The sequence below is a fragment of the Prinia subflava genome, chromosome 8 (genome assembly GCF_021018805.1).
Source record: "Prinia subflava isolate CZ2003 ecotype Zambia chromosome 8, Cam_Psub_1.2, whole genome shotgun sequence".
Classification (NCBI taxonomy): Eukaryota; Metazoa; Chordata; class Aves; order Passeriformes; family Cisticolidae; genus Prinia; species Prinia subflava.
The window spans coordinates 20,529,220-20,553,759 of NC_086254.1; the positions used below are offsets into that span (position 1 = coordinate 20,529,220).

At 50.7% G+C, this 24,540-nt stretch overlaps 1 protein-coding gene across 5 annotated transcripts; it reads right to left on the reverse strand.

The window, feature by feature from the left end:
* Window positions 1-98: 98 nt before the first annotated feature.
* Window positions 99-23,417, reverse strand: GJC1 (gap junction protein gamma 1). 5 transcript variants are annotated; one of them, XM_063403944.1, is made up of 4 exons: window positions 23,285-23,417; window positions 3,888-4,001; window positions 1,873-1,942; window positions 99-1,740 (listed from the first exon to the last, which is right to left on the reverse strand). In XM_063403944.1, exon 4 carries the CDS (start codon window positions 1,719-1,721, stop codon window positions 540-542), a length of 1,182 nt encoding a protein of 393 aa, XP_063260014.1. In that variant the 5' UTR covers window positions 1,722-1,740; window positions 1,873-1,942; window positions 3,888-4,001; window positions 23,285-23,417; the 3' UTR covers window positions 99-539. The 5 variants fall into 5 exon arrangements, with proteins under 5 accessions (XP_063260014.1, XP_063260011.1, XP_063260015.1 ...); XM_063403941.1 differs by having other exon boundaries at window positions 1,873-1,945; XM_063403945.1 differs by lacking the exon at window positions 23,285-23,417 and adding an exon at window positions 21,201-21,334.
* Between the last annotated feature and the right edge of the window lie 1,123 nt (window positions 23,418-24,540).

The following is a 24,540-nucleotide window of genomic DNA, read 5'->3' on the forward strand; positions in this document are numbered from 1 at the left end:
CAGTTTCCCAAATCTTTCCCTGCTCATGATTTGCCCCCATGAGCTGCCCAGAGACTCCACTTCTGCACCTTCCAGGCACTTTGGAAACGCAGCATAGAAAAGTTTTATAAAAAGTTTTACTTGGAAAACAAGGAAGAACAATGATAGAACTGCAGACAACAATAATAAAATTAACAAAATGCTAATGGCTACCCATTGCTTTATCCTTGTTGATATAAAAAGTGTAACATCAGATCCAGTGTACAAATACAAAAAAAATTGTGCATAATAAATGTACTATAATACTGTACATACAGCATAAACCGTTCAATGAGAATGAATTAAATATACCTATTTGTCTCCTGACTTGGAAGACAAAAGAATAACGTTCTAAAGTCCTAGAGTCAGTGGATAAACCCTTTCCAGGGGCTGAATCACGAGCCAACGGTATCCCTAAAAATCAGCAGAGTCAATATTCCCTTAGTAAGTGCCTTTATTCATGGGACTGCTGGTTATGATAAACTAGGAGAAAAAACCACAACGTGTCAACTGAGCCAACGTTAGATCCAGACCGAGTTCTTCCCATCTCCTGACTTGCTACTGGCACTACTTTTGTTTGAGCCTGCTTTGGATTTGTTCCTTCTGGAACTGCTGGGGTTGTTTTGGTTGTTGTAGGCCTGGATGGCAAGGTCCAGGCGGTCCTGAGTCACTTTGATTTCCCTCTGCAGGATCTCCAGGTCGGTGGGGATGTTCCCCTCGTTGCTGCCGTACTGCTGTTCCTGAGCTATGTTGGCTTTGTTCTGCTTGTAGGCCATCTTGGCGTTGGACAGCTCCGAGCACTGCACCTGCTCCGGCTTCAGCGCGATGTTGTAGCCCGGCGGAGCCGACGGCGTGTTCCAGGTGAAGGGGTAGTTAAAGGCTGCAGAGTCAACCAGCTCCTTCTTCTTGGCATTCAACGTGTCCCGGATGGTGCCAAACCCCAAGTGCAGCATCTCCCAGACGTTCAGGAGCAGACACATGCAGCTCACCCCGTACATTATCAGCAGGAAAATAGTCTTTTCGGTCGGCCTGGAAATGAAACAATCGACGTTGTGCGGGCAGGGCTTCCTGCTGCACACAAACACGGGGCTCACCTGGAAGCCGTACAGGAAATACTGCCCCACCAGGAAGCCAACCTCAAACAGGGCCCTGACCAGGAGCTGCAGGACGTAAATCCTCATGAGCCCGTCCTCACGGATCTGCCGCCGGCTGTCGTGCTTGGCTTTGGCCGGGCTCTGCTTCTCCTTTTCCTCCCGGACGCTCTCCACCTCTATCTCCGGGTACATCATCGGATCCTCCTCGTGGTCACCCTCACTTTCCTCCAAGGCCCGGTGCTGTTTCCAGCGGATGGGCAGGCTCCTCCTCCTGGCTCTCCTGCTGGCTTCGCTGTGCTCCACCATCCGGGCGATTTTATGGATGGCGTAGCCCAAGTACAGCACGGAGGGAGTGGCCACGAGAATGACCTGGAACACCCAGAACCTGACGTGCGAGAGAGGGGCGAAGGAGTCGTAGCAGACATTCTCGCAGCCAGGCTGCTCCGTGTTGCACACAAACTTGCTTTGTTCATCATAATAAATGGCTTCTCCTCCCACAGCAATTAGGACAATCCGAAACACAATCAACACTGTCAGCCAGATTTTGCCAACAAAGGTTGAGTGGTTCTGGATCTCCTCTAACAGGCGGGTCAGAAAACTCCAACTCATGGTGGTCAAATGAGTTTATCTAAAAAACAAACAGAACCCCCAAATATTTATGAGTTTATCAGCTCGAGCCTAAATGGTTCAAACTCAACCAAGGGAGTCTGAAAACTCCAGACTTTTGCACCCAGCACCCATCCATGTTTGTCACCATCACCTGCTATTGGGATCCAGGTGCCAGAATTTGCTTGAAGATCCTACGTCCCCTCCGCAGGCTTTTGAGGAATCTGCTGTAAGAAAAAGGAGCAGTTTAGTATCATTTCATAAAAAAGTGTGCTCCCAAAGCTACTCCCCAACCCAAGAGAGAGACACAGCTGCTCTGTATGTCACAGGGTGGTAAAAACATTAAAGTGGAAGCTGAAGACTCCAAAACACAGTGGAAGGGAAGACAAGTGCCCATGAGACTTTGGGGTGCTCTTGGCCACATTCCACCCCAGACAGGGGGATTTATTTTCATTTGTTAAAGCCTGGGTTGGTGATCATGGTCTCAGCCACAACTCACAGGAGACACTGTTGTGTCCAAGGGCAATATCAGCTGTCCTAATTCAGAATGGCTCAACCCGCCTGTGATGCAAAGGCAGGACAACCTGGTGGCCTGAGCAGTGTCACCCTGCAAGGTGTGGGCAGCACTGGGCCAAGGAACTGCTAACCATGCTCAAGCCATCCTGTGGGTGGATTTGGGTCCAGCCCCTCTGGGAGGCTCAAAATAAAAAAGAAATATTTCTGTGTGGATTTTGTAGTGCAAACCTGGTTAGAAAGAGTTACCTGTCAAAACTTTCAAAAGAGCGACTCCACACAATTGAGTGGTGTGTGTGAGGGGAGGAGGGACAGCACTGGCAGGAGCCGAGCAAGCACCGGAACTGCCGGGCCTGGCCACGCTCCCGAGCGGGCCTGGCACAGCGGGCCACAGGCAGCCCTGCCAAATTCCAATGGCTCTAGAGTCCAGGTTGCCCAGAGAAGCAGTGGCTGCCCCTGGATCCCTGCAAGTGTTCACGTGTTCAAGGTTAGATGGGGCTTGGAGCAGCCTGGGACAGTGAAGGTGTCCATGCCCATGGCAGGGGTGGCACTGCATGGGCTGCACGGTCCCTTCCACCCAAACCATTCCATGACTCCAGGGTAAATTTGCATTCCTAACATTAAAAATCCCATCCCTGGAAACTCCCACCTGACAACACTTTGAACAAACCCCAGCAACACCACAGGACCTCCTGGAGCTCCAAGGAGTGGAACTGTTAAAGCACAGGAAGAACTGATGGACACTGTTAGAGCAACAGGGGATGAGGCATCTTGCAGACCTTTGATGATGTCAAATATCAGTATGTTAAAGATTATTAAAAGAAATTATTACACCAGAACAACATCTGGTGACAGATCCTGAACCCAGAAGTGGACAAATCTCCAGCACTGATATTAAAAAGGGATTTATTCTTAACCTGAAAAAATTCCAGGAGACTGGAAGAAAACTAGTACTTGGAACTATTCAACTTCTTGCATGTAACAGCAGAGTTGTTTATAGGCAAAATAATGAAATGTGAGGAGATGCAAGCAATGCAGAATTAAAGGACATAAATGTGATCTCCCTCTGGTGGAATTCAGTGTTTCACTGAAAAGCCAAGAGCAGGGATATGGTGTGGATGGGCTGTGCAGGACATTTGATTTATCACTTCATGACAGTGGGAGAAAAAAAATAGCACAGGAGAGTATTAAAAAAGGCCACATTAAGTGATCAGAAGTAACAAAAGTCTTGATAAATGATTCCCACATTAGGTCAAAGACCGGTTCCATAATTACAGCAGTTCTGAAAATCTCTGGCAGCCAGGCTGGATCTTCCCAAGCTCAGCTGGGGAGTGGCCGCTGACAAAATGGGCCCATGGGACACGAGTTCAGAGGCTGAGAACTGGAGATGAGAGTTACCAGTGGTACAGGAAAACACAGATTGCTGGGGAGGCTGAGGCCCCTGGAACAGCCCCACTGCCTGAACCACACTGCACTGCAGCCCAGGACCAGCAGAGCAGGGTTTTGTAACAGGGGGAGAGGTTGCTGTGGGTGTCAGTTAACAGGGAAGGGAATGGGGCCCCTGAAGGGTCAGGGTGTCAAGGAGAGCTGCTGATGCAGGGGATGGATGTGACCCCTGGCTGTGTCACTGCAATCAGGGCCAGGGGGTGATCTTACCTCCTTGTTAGCGAGACAGCCCTAGGCGCCTGCAGCTGCATCCTTCAGCAGTTGCTCCAACATCAGAGAGTGGATATAGGAGGCTCAAAACCAGCTGAGGGGCAGGGAAGATGCCTAAAAGTGAGTGATTTAGAGAGATCAATTTGTTTAGTTAGGAAACATAGGAGGAAAATGAAAATGAATCCCAATAGCAACGAGTCAGGATCATGATGTGTCATCAAAATTACCAATTAGGACAAAAATCCCCAGCCCTCTCAGGTGGACAGGCCACCTGCACTCATCCCTGAAGAAGGACATGTTTAAATCTGATGTGCTCCATAGATAACAGCTATTAGATGTGCATGCAATCCTCCCAAGGCTTCCATCCAAGCTCCTCTTCAACACAACCCTGCTGCCATCATTCCATAGAGCACTGGCTGAAATAACACAGTTTTAACAGGCAGAGAGACCAGAGGTTCCAGTCCCAGTGCAGCCCCTCCTGCAGCAGGGGCTTGGCACCCCCATTTCAGAAAGGCACCCAAGCCCAGCTCTGCCACCCGAGTTCAGTGTTATGGGGATGAGACAGTGCCTCAGACACCCCACACTCAGCATTTCCCACTTGGACTGGGAGTCCAGATCAGGGGCACAGTGAGTCTGGGGGTCCTGCACACGCCTGAGAAGTCTCCAATGGGCAGCAAAGGCAGGTGAACCCCACATCTGGAACAGGAGGCTAACAGAGGAGAGGAGCCCCAGTAACCCCCTCCGACCACACTGCTTTGCCCATCTTATCACCCTGGGCACCAACAGGACAGGCATGTCACCACTGACACCTCGTGATTCATCAGCTAAAAAAGAGACAAAACCCAAAGGAGTTGAAGAGGTTAATTTTTATTCCCTGAAAATGTCAGGGCCACACTTTTCACTGAAAGTAAACTACTAAGTAAATTTGAAATTAATTAAACACTGTTGCCAATGTAAATTTGGAGTAACAGCAGGAACCAGCCTTTAAATTTTCATATACTGTCACATTCCTCAGCAGTTAAGGATAGGGAAGTTTGAAATGAGTGCAGATTTCAGTAAGAGAATCTTTACTTTTGGACAAGCTGCTACCTCCCATCTAAGAAATTTCTTCAAAGTATGTTGCCAGCTTTTCACAGTGCATTTTCTACCTGCAGACAGGTAGCAACAACAACACAGGAAACGTTCCTGTGATTCCCAACCCGAATTCCACCAGTTGCATCAAAGTGCAGAGTGCCAGACCTACATACAGACATGTCCTGGGGTTCCCATAGCCCTGGGATGCAGGAGGATTTACCCAACCCATGGTTAACAACCAGGACCTGCCAATTAGTGGGTCCTGGCAGTGGAGCTCTGAAGCTTCCCAAGAGCTGATTCCCTTTGCCAAGAAAGTGCCACTCTCTCCATTTAGTCCTAGTCCTCAGCAGAGCTGCTGGGACAAACACAGGAGGACCCATGAGCAGGCAAAGAACTTCCTGGTCTTTAAGGAAATGTTTTGGTTCAAGCAAAATGACCAGTCATTAAATCTTGGAAAGGTTCAGCCCATCCAAATTAAGTGCAGTACAAACCCAAGAACTTCCAAGCGGAATTCCGGAGGCGTCCTTCTGTTCTGTGGGATCAGCCAAGGTTAGAGGGGCACGTTCTGCCTCTCCACCATGTGCTGCAGCACCCAGACACATCACAGTAACCTTCACCCAACATACACCCACACCCCTGCATCTGTTTTCCCTGGCAACATTTAACTCAATAATTTTCCAATGTTTGAAAGAAAAGTCTATGGACACTGACACGCATCTGAGAAAGGCAGAATGTCAGCAATTTCAGCTAATTTAAGTCATGCCAGAAAGTGCATTTCAGAGACTTTCATTCCTTGTATTTGTCATAAGTTCATTTCAGCACTTCCAGCGGAGGAGGCTCCTTGGAGCGGGCAGGATCCATGGTGAAATATCAGAGGCTTATGTCTGACAGCGGGCTGGCTCCTGAATTAAAGCTTTGCAGGCACTGACATCCAGAGAGAATGAAGAGGAATTTGGAGCCGGTACATGGGAAAAAAGAAATCAGCTTCAGGTGAAGAATTTCTGGAGTTAACACGGCTGTTGTTCACATACAGCCAGGAATGGCCCCTCAGGTGTGCCCCTCCTCTACCCAGTCCATGGGGGGTTGGCTATGAATTCAAACATTTTAACATTTAAAATTTCACCTCCTTTCAGCTTTCTCCTCAAACAGCGATGACCTCCTGCCACCCAGCGTGGGAAGAACTACCCCCAGGAGCAGCAGTTAGTGTAAAATGCTCAAAATTCTGCCCTTGGATGAGACAGCTGAGGTGTGGCAGGGACAGCAGCGGGGCAGGAGGAAGCTGCAATGCTCCAGCAGTGTCACCATCCCCCAAGGAGGACACCTGGAGGGCAGGACAGCCAGCACCAGGCAGGTGTCAAGGCAGCCCCATTCTGGGCTTCAAACCCCAAACACCTTCAGAACCATCTCCTGCCCTTGTCTCAGCACAGACTGCGCCCAGCCCAGTACAAACTGGAGCCCCCTGGCTCTAGCCCAGCACAAACTGGCAGCTAGAGCCCAAAGCCCCTGAGGAGGAGGGGCAGGGAGTGCTGGTTTGGTTTGGCACCAGGCAGCCTGTGAGGATCACAGAGCTGGAGTGGATGACCCATGTGGATCCCGCCCAGTCCAAGCTCCTCTGTGATGTTTCTTTGGTATCAGGACTCATTTCATGTCATTCCAGCAATGACAGAAGTGGGGCTGGGCACAGCCTCTGCATGTCCAAGGATGGCACCAAGCTGAGGAGCACAGCTGATACCCTGCAGGGAAGGGATGCCATTCCCAGGGATCCTGACAGCCTGGAGGAACAGGCCCGTGGGAACCTCGTGAACTTCAGCAAGGCCCACAGGAGGCTCCTGGATCTGGGGCAATCCCCAACAGCAGCACACACTGGGGGTGGGGGGATGGAGAGCAGCCCTGCAGGGAAGGATTTGGGTGTACTGGAGGATGAAGAACAGGATGGGAACCAGCGTCAGTCCAGACACCAACTGTCCCCTGGGCTGCACCCAAAGCAGCGTGGGCAGCAGGCAAGGGGGAATTCTCTGGAGCCCTCAGCATGGGACAGACATGGACCTGTTGGAGGGAGTCCACAGAGATGCCCCAAGGGCTGGAGCACCTCTGCTGTGGAGACAGGCTGGGACAAGAGCTTGGAGAAGGAAAGGCCCTGGAGAGACCACCTTGTGACCTTTCAGTATAAACGGAGATTGTAAGAAAAATGGAGACATTTTATCAAGGCCTGTAGTGACAGGACAAGGGACAATGCTTTTAAACTAGGAGCAGGCAAGGTTGGACGTGACATTGATGCCTTAGGACTGGGTTTTTCTGTTTTGTCTGATAGCACTGAGTGGTGCTAGGATCTTCATGGGGTGATGGGGGTAGGGCAGTCTTGTTCAAGGCCATTGTCTCCAAGCTCTAGGCCCGAGCATAAACAACCTGGAAGAGAAGGGCAAGTCGAGAGGAGGGTGTTCGGTGATTCGGGGTTATTGATTGGACGGTGCATTGCTATATGTAAATGAATGGAAACTTGTAAAAGGGGTAAGATCTGGGGACAAGCCCCTTTTTTCGTCTCCATCTTGGAAATATTTGGGCTGGGCCACTTCTGTGGGTCTGGAGACGCAAGGGCATGGGCTTGAATAAACACTCATTTTGTTCCTTTCATTCTGTCTAGCCTCTGTTTCAGCCTTAAGGCATCAACATTAGAGATATTTTACCATGAGGGTGGGCAGGCCCTGGCACAGCATGCCCAGAGCAGCTGTGGCTGCCCCATTCCTGGAAGTGCCCAAGGCCAGGCTGGATGGAGCTTGGACTGGTGGAAGGTTCCCCTGCCCTCTGATAGCAGGAAGTGGTGGAGGGTCCATAAATTTCCGTATTTCACCAACACCTCCTCAGACAAAGCTTCTCTGCGGGGTTCATAGCCTCTAGGCAGTTGTTAAGGAGAATGAATATATCTACAGAAGACTTTTTTCCTCCCTTATTTATGCCTTCCTAGGTTATGCTAATGAAATTTGATTAATTTATTAATGATTTATTTGTTTCTTGTTTTGTTTTGGTTTTAAGCAGTTTAAAAAGACATGCTGAGCAGGAAAGAAAGAAGAAATGCATGGCAATTCTGTTGTTAATCAAAAGAGGTTTCATGCTGCATGAAAGTGAAATTGGGCCCACACGCTAATTAAAATAATATTTGAATTAGGATGAATGAATAAGTAGCATTATTCATTCAGGTCTCATTTACATTGAAAAGTGAGAAATTACGTGATTTACAAGCACTTTTGAGGAAGCAGAGGGGTTCCTTCTTTTTTTTTAACCTGGTAAAGGAGTAAGACTTTACTGCTCAAGAAAGCTGAGAGCCATGGCCAGACTCAGCACTGGAAAGATGCCAACACATCCAGAATCCTGGTGAGCCTTGTGCATTCCCTGAGCAGCAATTCCAGTGTCCATTCCCCTGAGTGACACAAGGGCAAGGATGTGGGGATGTCCCTGGGATAAGACAACTCACAGCTATCATCCTCCTATCCTCCGTGAAGGCTCAACCACCACCAATTTTACTCCTATTTTCAGCAATAAAGATGAAAAGGAACAAGAAAAAAGGAATAAGAAAAACATTTTACTTTTAATCTTACAGAATACTTGGGAAGGAAAAGTCTGGGACTTTTTGGAGAGCACACAGTGCTCTTTCAAATAAATCCTCTGTCATCTGGCAGGACTCACGTGGCAACAGCAGAGAATGGTTTGGAAAAAGCCACAATGTCAATGTCAATTTGGAAACCATTTCTGAATGGTGCCTTCCAATCCCAGGCATGCTAACAGGGCTCTGCTGATTCCCAGACCAATCCCCCGAGTCTAAAATCCCCACGTTGAATTATGAGACCACAGATTCTATGTGGGATATAAATAGAACAGGAAAATATGGGTAAGAGGTAGGGATATAATAAGATTCTTGCACTGTCAAAAAAATAAAGATGTCAAGTACATATCTTTTTGAAAATCAACATATACCCACCCGAGCATTCAGTTTACAGATAAACTGGAATTTGCAGCTAAGACATGAACCTCCGGTCGCCTCGGCATGCCCTCTAGGTACTGCTAACATGGGAAGCCAAGTGACAATTTTAGCAACACTCCCCCGCAGTGACAAAATTCAAATGAAATCACGACGTGTTTTGTGCTGGCCCAAACCAGCTTTTACTGCACCTACAGCAGCCGTGCTGCTGCAGGAAGCAGCGTGTCCAGGGCAGGCACCCCGGAATGCGCGGATCCCAGCGAGGAAGAGTGGGGTCTGCCCGAGCAGCACGAGGACAGGACGAGCTGAGCCTGACTCGAGTTCATCTGAGAGCAGGAGCTGCAGTGACAACAGGCTCCACGGAAAATGGAGGCTGAGTTGTACAGTCTCTGTCACCTCATGGGATTTTCAGAGGCCCGTGTTGGGGTCTGTGTCAGGCTGAATCCCTTCACACACGCTCAGCAATCAGCATCCCTTCCAAAGGACATGGATGAGGTGTTCCAGCTCAGACACTGGGAGAATGAGCTGCCAGTTTGGCACTCAGAGCCTAACACCAGCCTGAGGCTGCTCCTCACACCCATCCTGCAGATGCCAGGTATCAGGAGGCAGAAGGAGCCCCAGGTGATGCCAGCACTCTGGTGATGTGAAATGTGATCAAGGAGGAAACAAAGTCATGGGAGATTTATGTGCTGCATTGAAACCCTGGCTCCATGGGCAGCCCCAACCACACCAACACCAAAGCCTGGGGAACCAGTACAGGGCTGGGACTGGAGCCTGCAGCAGGAACAAATCCCCTCCTTCACAACCTGCTGGCAGATGAGGAATAACCCAGCAAGGAAGAGCTACTGGAGCTCAGAACCATCCCAGTGTTTACTCCACCAGTGCTCTCCCTCTCCTCCAGCCTCACACATCTCACAGCCCTTCTCCACCACAGTTTAACCCCACTGAGCCCGGATGGTTTGAGCAGCTCCCACAGGAACTGGGCTCCTGCAGCACTGGCAGGTCCAGCAAGACCCACCAGGCCCTGCCTGCTCTTGGGCCTGGTGCTGCTGCCCTTGTTCCTCAGTGCAGAGGAGCCAGTAAAGCACAGGAAAGCTTTCCCTGTGTAATTCAGATTGGGTGTTGAAAACAAGTTATTACAGGGTAGGTAAAAGACAATTTTTTAAAAAGAATTTGAATCTGAAGTTCAAGCCATACTAGAGAAAACCCAACACCCAACACTGCTGTTCTGAGATCAAGACAAGACATTTAACCAAATCCTGAGCTCTTGGATTGCCAGCCTAGGCTGTCTGCAGACAACAGGGCTGGGGACTGATAACCTTAAAACCTAAAGATGTGGAGGGCATCCTCAAGAAAGACTGTTCCTACCAGCTGAAATGACATCAGACCAGGTGAGCGTGGCCTCAGTGGACTCAGGTGCACAGAACCCTCCTGAGGGTGAGCAGTCAATTCCCATTCCCCCACACCACAGGGATCCTGCAGCCTTTTCCACGAGGTGATCACACACAGTCAGCACTCATCTCCCAAACACCAGATTCTCCTTTCTAGGAGCAGCTCCTGGACCAGGCATCCATCTGATGAGGCACCACGTGCTCCTCAGCTCAGGGCTAAACCCTGACTGCGTTTAACCCTGGCTCAGACATACAATGTGCTATGTCTTGACAAGACACGAGCCCAAACACCCCAACACTGGGCTGAGGCTAGGAGAGCCCCTTTGTAAGTGACAGAGCTTTACTTCAGTCACTTCTGAAGGTGCTTAACCCCTAAGTTCCCCTGTACCAAATGCATCACTTTCAGAAATGTGCAATGTTCTGATAACTGGTAGTTTAAACCACTATATTTTAACATCCCAAAGCAGGGTCAACCAGAGCAGGTTGGAAGGCCCATGTCCATCCAGGTTTTAAATACCTCCAGGCTCCAGAAGCTCTCTGGGCAGCCTGATCCTTATAAGCACCTCCAGAGATGGAGACTCCACAAGCATTAAAAAGTCAGATTGGGCAGCCTGATCCTATATCTGATTCTGCCCATAGTAAAAGAACCTTTTTTATGTCTAAGTGGAATTTTTCTGTGTATCAATTTTACACCACCACTCCCTAGGTACCATGGAGAATAGTCGGGGCAACAGCAACAGGAACAAAGCAATTTACCAATTTTTCCTGTAAGAATGAACACAATAGAGAGGGGACAAGTTGCAGGGACTTGAGCCACACAAGCAAGTGAAACTGTGACCTGAGAGCCTTCCCCCGGCCAGTGTAGGACAACTGCCACACAGTGCTACTTGTACTGGCATGGTATAGCACAATACATTTTAAAAATATTAAAAATATTGTACTGCTGCCTATTGGGAACTGTGTTCCCAGCAGTTATTTTAACAAATATGGCAAATGGAAGGGTAAAGATGGAAAAATTGCAGTGGGGAGAAGGACAAAAGGCAGATCCTGAGTGGCCAACAGCAATTTGAGCAAGATGGATTGAGGCTGGGGTTCCTGCACACACCTGCCAATGAATCCCAGGGATTCAGCCCCTTTCAGGATACAATCACCAGTCCGGGAACAGTAGAGGGAAAGAAAGGGCAGGAGAGTGTCCTGCTGCAAACTGCCTGTGCAGCAGGCCCAGGACCAGCACTGCCACTCAGGGCTCACCCAGGGGACACCCAGGGGTGAGCAGGGCCCAGACAATGCAAACCCACCTGTGACACCCAGGGAACAGCAGCATCTGGGCCCACCCGAGACCTCAGACCACGACCCCGACCCCTGCAGCAAGGCAAGAAGGAACAATCCTGTTTCCCCAGCCAGACCCACAAGGGTGCACAGGGAAGAACACACAGAACACACAGAACCTCTGGGTGTTGCTTCCCCAGGAAGCACTGAGGGACAGGCAGGGAGCAGGAGCCTTTGGACAGGCTGCAGCATCCATGTGCTTACCTGGATCCCTCCAGCTCTCTGACAGCGAGGTCTGGGGAAGGCCATCCTCACTCCCATACCGTTCCAGTCAGGCATCAGAGAGATTTCCCTGCCTTGATGTGATTAGCGATTCAAATAACCACAACATCCCTTTAACTACACCCAATTCCACTGCAGCCAACAGCTCCACAGCGTTTCCCCACCGGGCTCCTCCTCTGCGCTCAGAGGGATGAGTGTCAAAAGAAAATGACACACTGGAGGCAGCTGACCCAAATATCACTCTCACGGCCATTTCGGGAAAGGGAGAGAAGCCAAAAGAGAGCAATTCTGTCGGCTCCTGTACATCAAAGTCAAAGGCTCTCACTTGGCTGAGCGGGAGGCAATCGGATGGGGATGAACACCTAATGCTCCCACCACCATCTTACGACAGTCAAGAGAAACTACGACAGTGTTTGCTTCATAGATAAGCCTCAAAAACTGCCATGAACAGCTTGTAAATGAAACAGACACCACGCACCCCGACAGTCTGCCACAACGTCCCCAGTCACCAATCCTGCAACATGGCAGCTGCTTCTCTGTGACCCACATTCAAAATAAAGAGTTCTATTCCCCAGCTCTGTCTGGTCTAGTGGGAGCCACCGCCTCAGCCTACAACTCCACACTGCATTTCTACAGCTCTGCAGAGAGGGAAGGATGTTCAGAGGCAGAAGAGGACATGGCAAACCAAAGCCTCACCACTGTAAACTTTCTGTGCTGGTGCTTTCAGGCCAGCCAGCACTTGGAACAGCTCTGCCAAACTGGATTGTTGCTGTGCTGGGACACAGGAGCAGAGAGAGACCCCTGTGAGTTCACCCAGCTCTGCACCTCCCCAGGTGGAGAGCACCAAGCTGAGCAGGACAGCAGCCAGCTGTGCCACACGGCTCAACAATCCATGATGCTGGTGTTGGGATGGACAGCCAAGCACAGCACCTTGCCAGAGAACAGGTCCACAACAAGCCAGCTCCTTACTCACTCTACTGCTGCTTCAACTTCTCCCAAGTGCTACCAAACCACAGAAACAGCTGAAGAGTTTCGTTTCAGTAAAGTTGGTTTTACACACATTTTATTCTGAGACAAGGAGCAGAGTAAGGCAGCAGATTGCCGTACTGGCATTAAAATGTTACTCCAGCTTGAGTTCAGCAGGAGTCTTAACAGCTTTATTTTGCCAAAGATAAAATTTAGAATATAAATATGCGCATAGATTCACTAAGTGACTTATTTGTTGAAAAAAAAATCCTGTAATGAAATAAGAAACACAAAACTGTCCTTTTCTGAAGGACTTGAATACTTTGAGACCCCCTTGGGAAGAGACCTGAAACACTGATTAACTCCCTGTGCTCCATCACTCCAGCTGGGAAACACACACACCAACTGGGGCTTTTCCCCCTGAGAACAGCTGGAAATAACTCCTATTTTCTGAAAGGAGGCCAGAAGCCCTTTTCCCAGTGACAGGCATGCTGCACCAAGCACACAGTAGCAGACGGGTCAGTTTTTCCACCTGACTGCTTTCCCTGGCCAAGGATTTTATCTGACTTATTATCGACACAGATTGGGACAATTAGCAGCAAATTGCAGGCAGATCAGCCTCCCCAGTGCTTAAATCAGGCATGAGACTTGGCAGGGCAGCACCAAGGGGACCAGAGGATGGTGTGTACTGTGTTGTGGGGCTGCTGGGGGTAGGAAAAACCCACTGAGACACTCCAGCCACAACTACAGTCAGGGCATCAGTGCCAAGCTTCCTCCAGCTGATTTCCAAGCTTCCAAGATTTTAGGAGGCTGCTGACATCTTGTTAGTCACTGAGTGAACTTCATGCTTGTTCTGTAATGGAATGTTCTCTTCAACTCCAACCAGGAGCCAGCAGATGACCCGTGTTTGGCATGACCCGGAATGCCCAAGGGCTGGGGCACTTCCTAAGGCAAAGCCCAGCAGGTCTGCTTTAAAAACACTCTTAATACAAAGGGTAATTAGGCATCTGCTGTGTCTCAGCTCGTTCACTCTCACAAAGGGGAATCAGCTGCAGATAAGATCACTTCTGATAAGGAACCACTGGCTGTTTGGTGGATTGTCTCATTAAGGCAATTGCACCCACTCTGCCAGACAGAGTCACAGACCAGCTTGGGTTGGAAGGGACTTTAAAGCCCATCTTGTTCCTCCCCCTGCCATGGCAGGGACACCTTCCACTGTCCCAGGCTGCTCAAGCCCTGTCCAGCCTGGCCTTGGACACTTCCAGGGATCCAGAGGCAGCCACAGCTGCTCTGGGCACCCTGTGCCAGGGCCTTACCACTCTCATGGTAAAACATTTCATTTTAATGTCCCATCTAACCCTGCCTTCTCTCAGTTTAAAAGTGTTGTCCCTTGTCCTGTACAGGCCCTGGTAAAAAGTGCCCATTTATCTTCTAAGCCCCTTAATAAGGTGAAAGGCCACAGTAAGGTCTCCTCAGAGCCCTCTCTTCTCCAGCTGAATAACCTAAGCTCTCCCAGCCCATCTCCAGAGTTGTTCCAGCCCTCATTCCCACTTCAGATTCCCACCTGCACCTTGACAGAGTCTGCCTGCAGAAAGTCACCACCAGGAACAGGCTCGGCTTGAATGTCACTAAGAGAGATAACAAATCCATCCAGGGAAAATGGATGTGTAAATTCCTTTACACACAACTCACAGCACCAGCAACAGCCCCAGGCTCTTCGCCAGCCCTTTCCCCTGGGACTCACTGGGAAATTGGTTCCCACTGCAGGGACTGGAGAGGAGGTTACAGAGCAAAGAGCTGAACTGAGGAGTCACAGCAGGGGGGGCTGGATGGATTCACTGAGGGGTTAATGGAGCATGGAAAAGGACCCCAATCTGGGTACAGCCATTCCTAAAATTGTCTTGGGACAAGGAAGCAACAGCCATGTCAGCTCTGCAGGAAGGGTAGTGAAGAAAACCCTGGCAAAGTGTAGTTCTCCAAACCTAGCATTCATCCAGGATTAATGACACAGAGCGGAATTAGTGGGCATTGATTATCTGTATAAATACAATAAACCAGGGGAAAAGTCAGCGTGGCTTTGGAAAGGCTCTTCCAGCTCCACAGAGAGCTCCAGATCTGCGTTTTAACCTCTGCGAGTCCCTCTCATTTGGGGCTTCCTGTAGGGACCCCAAAATGCTGCAGGAAAAGGGACTGTCCCTGTATGGAGAGACAACTGAGTGGGAGACAAAGGAGTAGGAATAAACAGTCATTTCCTGAAGGGAGGGAAATCAGAGCAGAGGTCACAGGGAGAGGCTGGGACACGTGCCAGACTAGGACATTGTCTGGATGTGACCCAGGATCCTGATGGAAATATTCAAGGGGAGGTGGATAAGCAACCATGAAGAGCAGCACAGGGACCATATGAGTCTATGCAACCTGGAAATAAAATGGCAGATGGAATTCCACATGGATAAAGTAATGCATACATTGAATTAAAAAAAATAAATCTCAATTTCATCTAAAAATAGATATGCCCTGAAATGGCCTCAGCAAGCAGGAGGTCTTGGGGCTGTCAGGCTGCTCTGTGAACACTCTGGCACTGCTCAGCACAGCCCCAAAACAGCATTTCACCAGTGTCAGAGGACAAGCACACCCAGCACACACTGCTGTGCCACCATGTCCCTGTGGCACACATCCATGGCATGTGGCTCTGGTCACTCTGCCATGTTCCCTGAGTGCCCATGGCTCAGCCATGGCATGTGGCTCTTGTCACTCTGCCATGTCCCCTGAGTGCCCATGGCTCAGCCATGGCATGTGGCTCTGGTCACTCTGGCCAGCTCCTATCATGGGAACAGAGGAGAACAGAAGGAGCTTGGAGAAGAGGTATGGAGTGGCTGGCGGGGGAAGGACAGTGAAAAAAAGCAAGAAGGCTGAGGGGGGAAACAGGCAGGGAGCTGTGACACCTGGAGTAGCATGGAGAAGGAAAACCCCTCAAAAACTGAAAGCCAGAGCAGTGCCTCAGGCAAGGGTGAGTCTGTAGGCACAGAGCAGAGGGTTGAGAGAGTCCAGAGCTTCTCCCATGCTCTGCTGCAGCGCGGACATGGGACAGGTCAGAAACAGGACCCTGGAGCAGGCAAGATTCCATCTGATCCATGTGGCTGTTCCAAAGGAGGCAGGAGCCAGTGGCTCCGAGGTGTTGGGGAAAAAGGCCCTCCATGAACCAGCTAAAAGAGAAGCACCAGCAGCTGCCAGAGGGAACAGAACTGGTACATAGGGCTGTTAATCACTGCTCACTTCCAGCCCCCTGGAAGTCTGTATGTGCCAGACGATCCCGAGCAATGGGAACACCTGAAGGGCAGTGATGATTTATTTCTGTCCACGGCTCTCCAGCACAACCCTCCAGGGAATCGGATGCCGCAGACACCCGGATCGATACGGTTTGGTCACAGATTGCAAAGAGAGCAAGAGCAGGCGAGGAATACAAACCAAGCTGAGGACAGCACTGAGGAGGAGGCTCCAAGTCAGCTCCAGAAGGAGCAAAGACTTCACACAAACCAAGGAATAAAGATAATTTCCATATGGCTCTGTGGAAGATCGCCGTGTGCTTCCTCCCAAACACTTCAATTTTATTTTGCTTTATAATATCTCAGGAATCACAGTTTCCACCATGAAAATTCTTCTCCTTTCAAAATAGTTTAACTCCATATCTGAGCACCAGCTGAGTAACTCCTGTGAATGAATCTGCTGCAAGTAAAATTCAGTCATTTCTCAACTACTTCAATGTTTACCATAAGAATCAGGAGATTTTTAGATTTTTAGGAGGACATGCTGCATGCAGGGCAGCACACCTGCAAGACACATTAGGAACTTTAATTCTTTTAATTTTATGCCATTAAAAAATGTACTTACACCAAGGCCAGCCTCATGTGCACAACCTACACCCACCCCCTTGGCTGCCTACAGACACATCTCCAACCTCAGGACTATGCAGCGCTGGGTGTCATCTTTGTCCCTGAATCCTCCAGCGGAGCCAGGCTTCCAGGAGTTAACAAGGAGCCAAAACTCCCCCTCAAGGGAACATGGGCACACACAAGACATACATCACCCTTCCAGGCTCTTGACTATTTTAAGCATGAGAGAGATAGAGAACTTCACAGGCGATGGCTTGCTCCCAGTCTGGCAGGGCTGCACCACTCACGCCGGGGTGTCACCGCGGGCAGGAGTTCCATCCCCTGCTGCCACCAGCATCATCCCTCATCCTGTAGGAGCTGCATTCCTGAGGCACACCACGGCCAGACTCATGTTTACACCCAGAAGTCATGTTTCTACATTCCTTCATCAGAAAAGCAAAGCGGACAGAAGCATCCCCAAGACGTGGCACTTTTCGGGAAGACTCTGGGGATGTTCAGAGAAGAGGGAGTGCTGTGCACAGCCACCTACAAGGCAAACACTGCACCCCAGGACAGCAGATTAACAGCTGAGCAGGACACCACAGCGGGCATGCAATGGAAAATAATCAAATGCAGTTGTCAGCCTCCTCCAGTGCCACCGACTGCGACATTGGGACTGCGAAGGACGCGAGGCACAATCTGCTGGTCATCCATATGGATGCCTCTCTCCCTCCTTCAATCCTCCTCGGTATCTCAATCGAGGTCAGGCACGCACACTCAGACTCGTTTTCTGACAAATTTGTAACTAAAAAGCTGGAACTAATAACTGTGAGAGCCCAAAGCTGGTTTCATGGACTTGTTTAGGCAAAAAAGCTAGCTGACTCCACCAATTTCCATCTAGGCAAGGTAACAGGGAGAAATCCTTCACTCCCGTGTAAAAATGTAAATCCCAGCTCAGTGAGTCATTTAAGCACATGCCTAATGCAAAGCTTGAAACAAATCCCGCTAATAATCCGGGCTGCTCCCTTATTTACAGCTAGGCATGGCTTAAGTACCTGGATGATCTGGAAATATCCCCAAGCCCCCTGGAAAGAGCCTAAACCAGGCTGGTCTGGGAATTAATCACAGTGGTATGAGCAGAACTGCTAATATGAACTGGGGAAGGACTGCTTGTGTGTGTGTGTGTGTGTGTGTGTATGTGTGTGTTTGCTGAAGCATCTGTTCAAGTTTAGGCATATAAAACATTTTTCAGCCCAATGACTCCAGAGGGAAATGCCTCATACATCAGCTCATCTGACTCAATTTTTCCATCACATTTCCTTTAATACAGTTTTGTCCATAAATACACTATTTGTCTTTTTCCAAATATAGATTTTTATTTATAGCCAGCAAACCTTGTAACTTGTGTTATTGCTTAAAGCCCTGGGTTCTGCTTTGAAACGGAATCACGTTCTTCCTTGAAACAGAATCGCTGAGGAATTACTGGCCAGTACTGAGGTATGAAACCAAGTTCTCTGTGTTTACAGAAGGAAAAGGGATTTCTTTCTGCTCCAGTATTTGCCATTCTCAATATTTCCTTCACCAGTAATCACCAGTAAGATCCCAACTGCCCAGCCACACATTGCATATGTCAATTATCCCACACCACATCCAGGAACTTTCACCTCAGATCTTCATTTCACACCGAAACAAAGTCAAGCTTTTTAAAATCTCAACCAGATCTTCCAGACAGTCGTGAATTTGGGGAGAACCGTGCGTCACTACCCGAGCAGCAATAACAATTCATATTTCTGGTATGAGGAGGTCAGAAAAGGAAATGTTAACGCTGCCTTTTCCCCTCCAAGGAGACTTTTGGAGATAAATTCCTCTTTGTAGCTTTTAACGGAAAGCAATGAGCCTCCCAAAACCACGACCAAGAACGGGCAGTGAATGGGGAGTTTGATGATTTTGACATTTTAAAAACATGGGTTTTTTCAAGAGCGGAATTTGCATATTGAGCAATTCTGAACACAGCAACTGAAATGTGATTTAATACAATTTGACCATTCTTAACCATAACTTGAGTCAATAAAAAGCACAGCCTGTTATTCCATGGCACAAACACGGGACAGTGGAATTGCGCTCCTGCTGATTGCGGGAAGTGCCGAGACCAGCTGGAAACACTGATAAATGCCAGGGGTTTCTGCAATAAACCCTTCACTCCCTCCCAAAGCAGGGCACACAGAGGTGGCCGTGCAGCCACCCGTGAGGGGCTGGCAGCAGGGTCCAGGGAGCATCTGTAACTCAGGGAGTCTCCCTACCTGCTGGGCAGGAATGTGCTTCCCTGTGCAGGTCAGCAGGGACAAAATAGAGCCACCATAAAAATCAGGGAATAGTAATGGAACTTTTTTTTTAAAGGCAGTAATTTTCTTCCTATTAAGCTAATTAAAAATACATAAATCTGGAGCACAAGTCAACTCCGTGGAGTGGCAGCACAAACACAAAGGGTGGAAGCAGGGTGGGAGCAAAGGATCACCTTCCCCCTAATGAGGCAGCAGTGCCCATCCCCCGGGACCGACAACAAAAGGGTCCATTATCCACGAGGGTTTCACTCCAAGTGTTTAATGATTGCTACCCTTGTCCGAGTTCCTGCTGGGGTTCAGGGAATCCTGTCCGAGCAGGAAGGGTGAGGCACAAAAGAGGTACCTTGTACAAGGAAATGCTCCCTGTGATTTCCACATTTAAAAAAAGTGCTGAAAATCTGAAGTAGTGTAAGGAAAGAGCCACAAGATCAGCCCCCTCGCCCCAGCTCCATGCTGCTGGTGAGGCTGCAGCCTGGTTTCTGAGAATCACAGAATATCCTGAGCTGGAAAAGACCCACAAGGATCATCCAAGTCCATCTCCCCATTCCCTCACTTCTTTCCAATGACCACAAATCAGCAAAATTCACCCCAGCGAGCAGGGTCTGCCTGGGCTCACACACTCGGTGGTGTTCCAGCAGCTCTCCATGGAAAGCTCACCATTCCACAAGGACTGCTCGCTCTCAGACATCACTGGGTGAGGATCAAGGCTTCAGCGGCACCACCAAGCCCTTGTGGCTCCGGATTCCCCAGCTCCAGCTCCCCAGAGAAGCACCAAGGCACTGGATCTGCAGTGACCCAGTCAATAACACACCCAAGGAAGGCACCTCTAGATTATCCAGCTCCTCACTGGGTGTTCCGAGGCTGCTCTGTTCATCCTTAGTGGCTGGATCACACCTAGGTACAGCCTCGGGCACTGGATCTCATCCTTTCCTTGGCAAAAGTGGTGGAGGAGGAAAGTTGGGGATTTTTTTGACTCATAGAAGTTGCTGGCAGTCAGCAAACTACTAAATCAACAAATTTAGGTGTTACGATTCATCACAAACTCTCCATCAGTGATTAGATTTCACGGCTTATAAGAAATTTGTTCTTGTAAACTCTAGAACTATCCAAACCCAGAAAAGATAAAGTTTATTTTTTTTTAGATAAAGTTTCACCTAAGCAATATAATTTTCACACCAATTATGTTTAGAACCACAAAATTCTTTAGAAAAACTGTGCCTATAATTAAAACTCTCCAGGGTGTATCAAAATCTTTGCTAAATTCTTTAAATTGGTCTCAATTTGCCCAGCATCTGGGTGTTAACTTTCCCCCTACGAGGGTTGGGACCCCTGGAATTCCTCACCTCTTGCACATTCCGAACCCTCTTGGGGCTCCTCTGTGCCTTGTTCAAAGCAAGCGCTGTGCTCTCAGCCCTTGACCCAAATTTTCCAGTTATTTACCGATATTTGCACCACTTGCACGTTATCTGTGATGAGCTGGGTGCTCACTTTGAAGTGAAGGGCAAAAATAGTCCATAATGAAGGGCTAAGGATGGAACACATCTAGAAAAGAGGTGTTTCATGACAATTCCTTGTCTAGAATCCAGCATTCAGATGTGTGAGTTGCTTTAAAGAAAACCAAAATTGTAATATTGTTGTATAAATTAGGAAAGCACTTAGATTTGTAAGTGGATTTTTTTTTTTAGCAATAACTCAATAGTCCCCTCCATCAATGGTAGCACAAACTTACAAACTCTTGTCTAAAAGCACTAAAGGCAGTCAGACCCTTTGGTATGGGAACAGCCTGTCAGTAAAATGTTTCTAATAACTTTTCACCACTCAAACTGATCTATACCCTGCTAAACCCATTTCAAAGGGACAAGAGGTGCTGGGTGACAAACCCAAGGAGCAGCTGGTCGTGTTTCCAACACAGTTCAAAAACCAGAGATGCTCTTGTAGAACAAATTTCATGTGATGTGAAACCTCCAGAGGGACAGGTCACCGTGCTCCTGCTTTGCCCCATGCGCTGGCATTTCAATTTGGAAATGTCAGACAAGTTCCTGATTCTGGAGAAACACCCTGCAAAGGGTTCTCCTCATCGAAGGAGGCAGAGAAGGGTCAGAGGGCAGACCCCAGGCTCAGCCCAGCCCCAGCCCCTCAGCTCTTACCTGGCCGCCTCCACAGCCGCAGACATGGTCAGAGCCCCGGCCAGCGCCGGCTGCTGCGGGGAGAGCCCAGCGCTGCAGCTGCTGCACCTCGGTGTCACCGAGTGCCAGCCCCTCGCCGGAGCTCTCGGCGCATTCGCCAGACACCAAAACGTGTGACAGCTCAGCCCACCCCCACGGAGCCACCATGACCACAGAGCTCCATCCCTGCTGCTCACAGAGCTGGGGAAGCACTGGAGTTAATGCACTGCTGGAAATGCAGGACTTTCCCTTGGAGTCAAACAGCACAGCAAGGCTCAAATCCCCTTCTAAAACTCCTTACCTATCCCGCTTCCCAGCACCGAGCTGACCTGTTCCCTCAGGAAAGCACAAGCACAACTTTGGAACAGACTTGGAAAGTACCAAAAATACAGAGAAGGAGACCTGGCATTTTCCTAAACACGAGTCTTGACAGAAAACAACAACTTTCTCCCTTAAATGACCTGAAGAATGGAGGGTTTGGTAACTGCACTGACAGCTGGTTCATTGAACATCTCCAGGACACAGACTTCTAACAGGAAGGGACAGTTTGGGTTTTTTTCTTAACCAATTATCCTTGACTTAGAGCAGGCAGGAGACATGGAAATAATAACAACAATCAATGGTCTGTCAGATAGAAGGGTTTTGTTCTCCCTCTCATTTCCAAATATCAACCAAACACCCAATGAAAAATCAGAACCCGGTGGTACCAACTGTTGCTCCAGAATCCATATGGTACATCCATGCCCTAATTAATCCCTATGAACTATGTCCTATTTGTAATTAATTTGACGGTGGAACAAAACCAGCACTTCACTGGGAAGCAAGGTCACACTGACCAGAAAGTGTCAGGACTAATTCCTACCAACAGAAATGTGAACTGGCTTTAAAAGGCCAGTAAAAATAGCTGCATAAATGTCATTCTTGTGAAATTTTATGATGCTGGGCTGAAGTTAGGCCCAACGGAGGCCAAAACTCTCATCTGATACAAGAGCAGGATTCTTCTCATGCTCTGCATTTGGGTCAAGCACAGAGAATCACGGAATGTCCTCAGTGAAAAGGGACACACAAGGTCATCGAGCCCAACTGATGGCCCTACACAGAACACCCCCAACAATCCCACCATTCTCCTGACAGCTTTGTCCAAGCACTCCTGGAGCTGGAGAAGTATTTCCTCGAGCAATGCCAAACCGCACGGCAGCGTCCGGCAGCTCGAGGCAGGGCTGGCTCCGGCTGCCAGCAGCGGTCCGAAGGTTTAACCGGGCAAGGAATTCTGAGTAGGAGCTGCAGCAGCTGACACTGGGGATCCGTGAACCCCGTCCTGCCCGGAGCCGGGAGGGGCACGGGGGTGACACTGGAGGGAGAGGTGGGCACGGGGGTGACACGGCAGGAGCGGGGGCACGGGGGTGACACGGCAGGAGCGGGGGCACGGCGGTGACACGGCAGGAGCGGGGGCACGGCGGTGACACGGCAGGAGCGGGGGCACGGCGGTGACACGGCAGGAGCGGGGGCACGGCGGTGACACGGCAGGAGCGGGGGCACGGCGGTGACACAGGTGGCCGCTCCTGTGCTCGGCAGCGCCGGGAGCGCTCCGCTCGTTACCGCTCATTGCTCCACACGTGCAGCCGCGCGCGGCAGCCGGCGCTGCGCCCGGGAAAGCCCTTCGGGCACGCCTTCGCTCGGGATAAACAGCCCGGAGAGGCCCGTCCCGGAGCGCGGAGGACCGCGGGGAAGGAGGAGGACGCGGGGACCCGGGGGGTGACACCGGCCCCTCGCGGCGGCACCGGCGGCGGAGCGCGCCCGGCTCATCCCGGCGCCTCCGGATCCCCCCGGAGCGCCCGGCTCGGTCCCTCCGGGCTCCCGCCTCCCTCAGCCCGCCGCGGCTCCGTCCCCTCGGGGCCCGCGGCTGCGCTCGGGCTCCCGCCTCCCGGTGCCCCCGGAACGGCCGCTCGGTCCCCTCAGCCTCCCGCCGTCCCCCGTGGCTCCGGCCCCTCGGGTGGCCCCGCTCGGTGGCCTCAGGCCCCCGCCCGGCCCGGCCCGGTCCCGCCGCGCCCTCAGCCCCCACTCACCGGGTCCGGCCCGTGGCGGCGCCGGGGCCCCTCGGCCGCCGAGCCCGGGCGGGGGGCGCGAGGCGCATGCGCGGAACCCCCTCAGAGCGCGCGGGCCGGGGCGCGCGGGGACGGAGGGATCCGAGAGGGCGGGAGAGCCCGGAGAGGGGACAGGGACAGGGACAGGGGACAGGGAACAGGGACACGGGATAGGGATCAGGGGATAGGGAGAGGGACAGGGGAGAGGGACAGGGATCAGGGTGAGAGGACAGCAGGGGATAGGGACAGGGACACGGGACAGGGACACGGGACAGGGGATAGGGACAGGGGACAAGGGACAGGGACAGGGGATAGGGATCAGGGTGAGGGGACAGCAGGGGATAGGGACAGGGACACGAAGCAGGGTCAGAGTGAGGACACGGCAGAGGATAGGGACAAGGACACGGAGTGGGGCCAGGCTGGGGACAGAGCAGGGGATAAGGACAAGGACACGCAACTGGGATCAGGGTGGAGGGACAAGGACGGGGGACTGGGGTCAGGAGAGTGGTGTAGGGACAACGGCACGGAACTGGGGTAAGGGTCTGGGGACAGGAACATGGGACTGGGGTCAGGATAGGGGGATAGGGACAAGGACACAAGACTGGTGTCGGACAAGGACAAGGAGTGGGGTCAGGGACACGGCAGGGGGATAGGGACAAGGACACAGAGCAGGACAGAACATGGAGAGCAGGACAAGAATAGGGACACGGAGCAGGGCTGTGGACAGGGACACCAGGAGTAGGAGTAGGATGGGGATGAGGGTGTTAGGAGCAGAGTGGGGACAGGGACATGGAGCACAGGACAGGGATGGGGTGGGGACAAGAGACACCAAGAGAAGGGGGGAGGTGGGGGCATCGGAAGCAGGACAGGTACAAGGACAGTGGGAACAGGATGGGAACAGGGGCATGAGCAGCAGGACAGGTACACCAGGAGAAGGATGGGGACATCAGGAGCAGGGTGGAAACCAGGGACACAGGGAGCAGTATAGGGGCAGGAGAAGGGTTGGATGGGGAAATCAGAAGCAGGACAGGGACATGGGCACTGCAAGGAGGTTGAGGTCAGGGACACAGGGAGCAGGACAGTGATGAGGACAGTGGAAACAGGATGAACAACAGGGGCAGGATGTGGGCAATGGGACCAAGAAGGGGACAAGGACACTGGGACAGGGGAGTGGGACATGGGGAGTTGGAAAATTACAGAGGCATTGGGAGCAGAATGGGTGATGGGGACAATGGGGG

What these genes read in the sequence shown, in the direction of transcription:
- GJC1 (XM_063403944.1), bottom strand. Translation starts at nt 1,721, where the DNA reads ATGAGTTGGAGTTTTCTGACCCGCCTGTTAGAGGAGATCCAGAACCAC.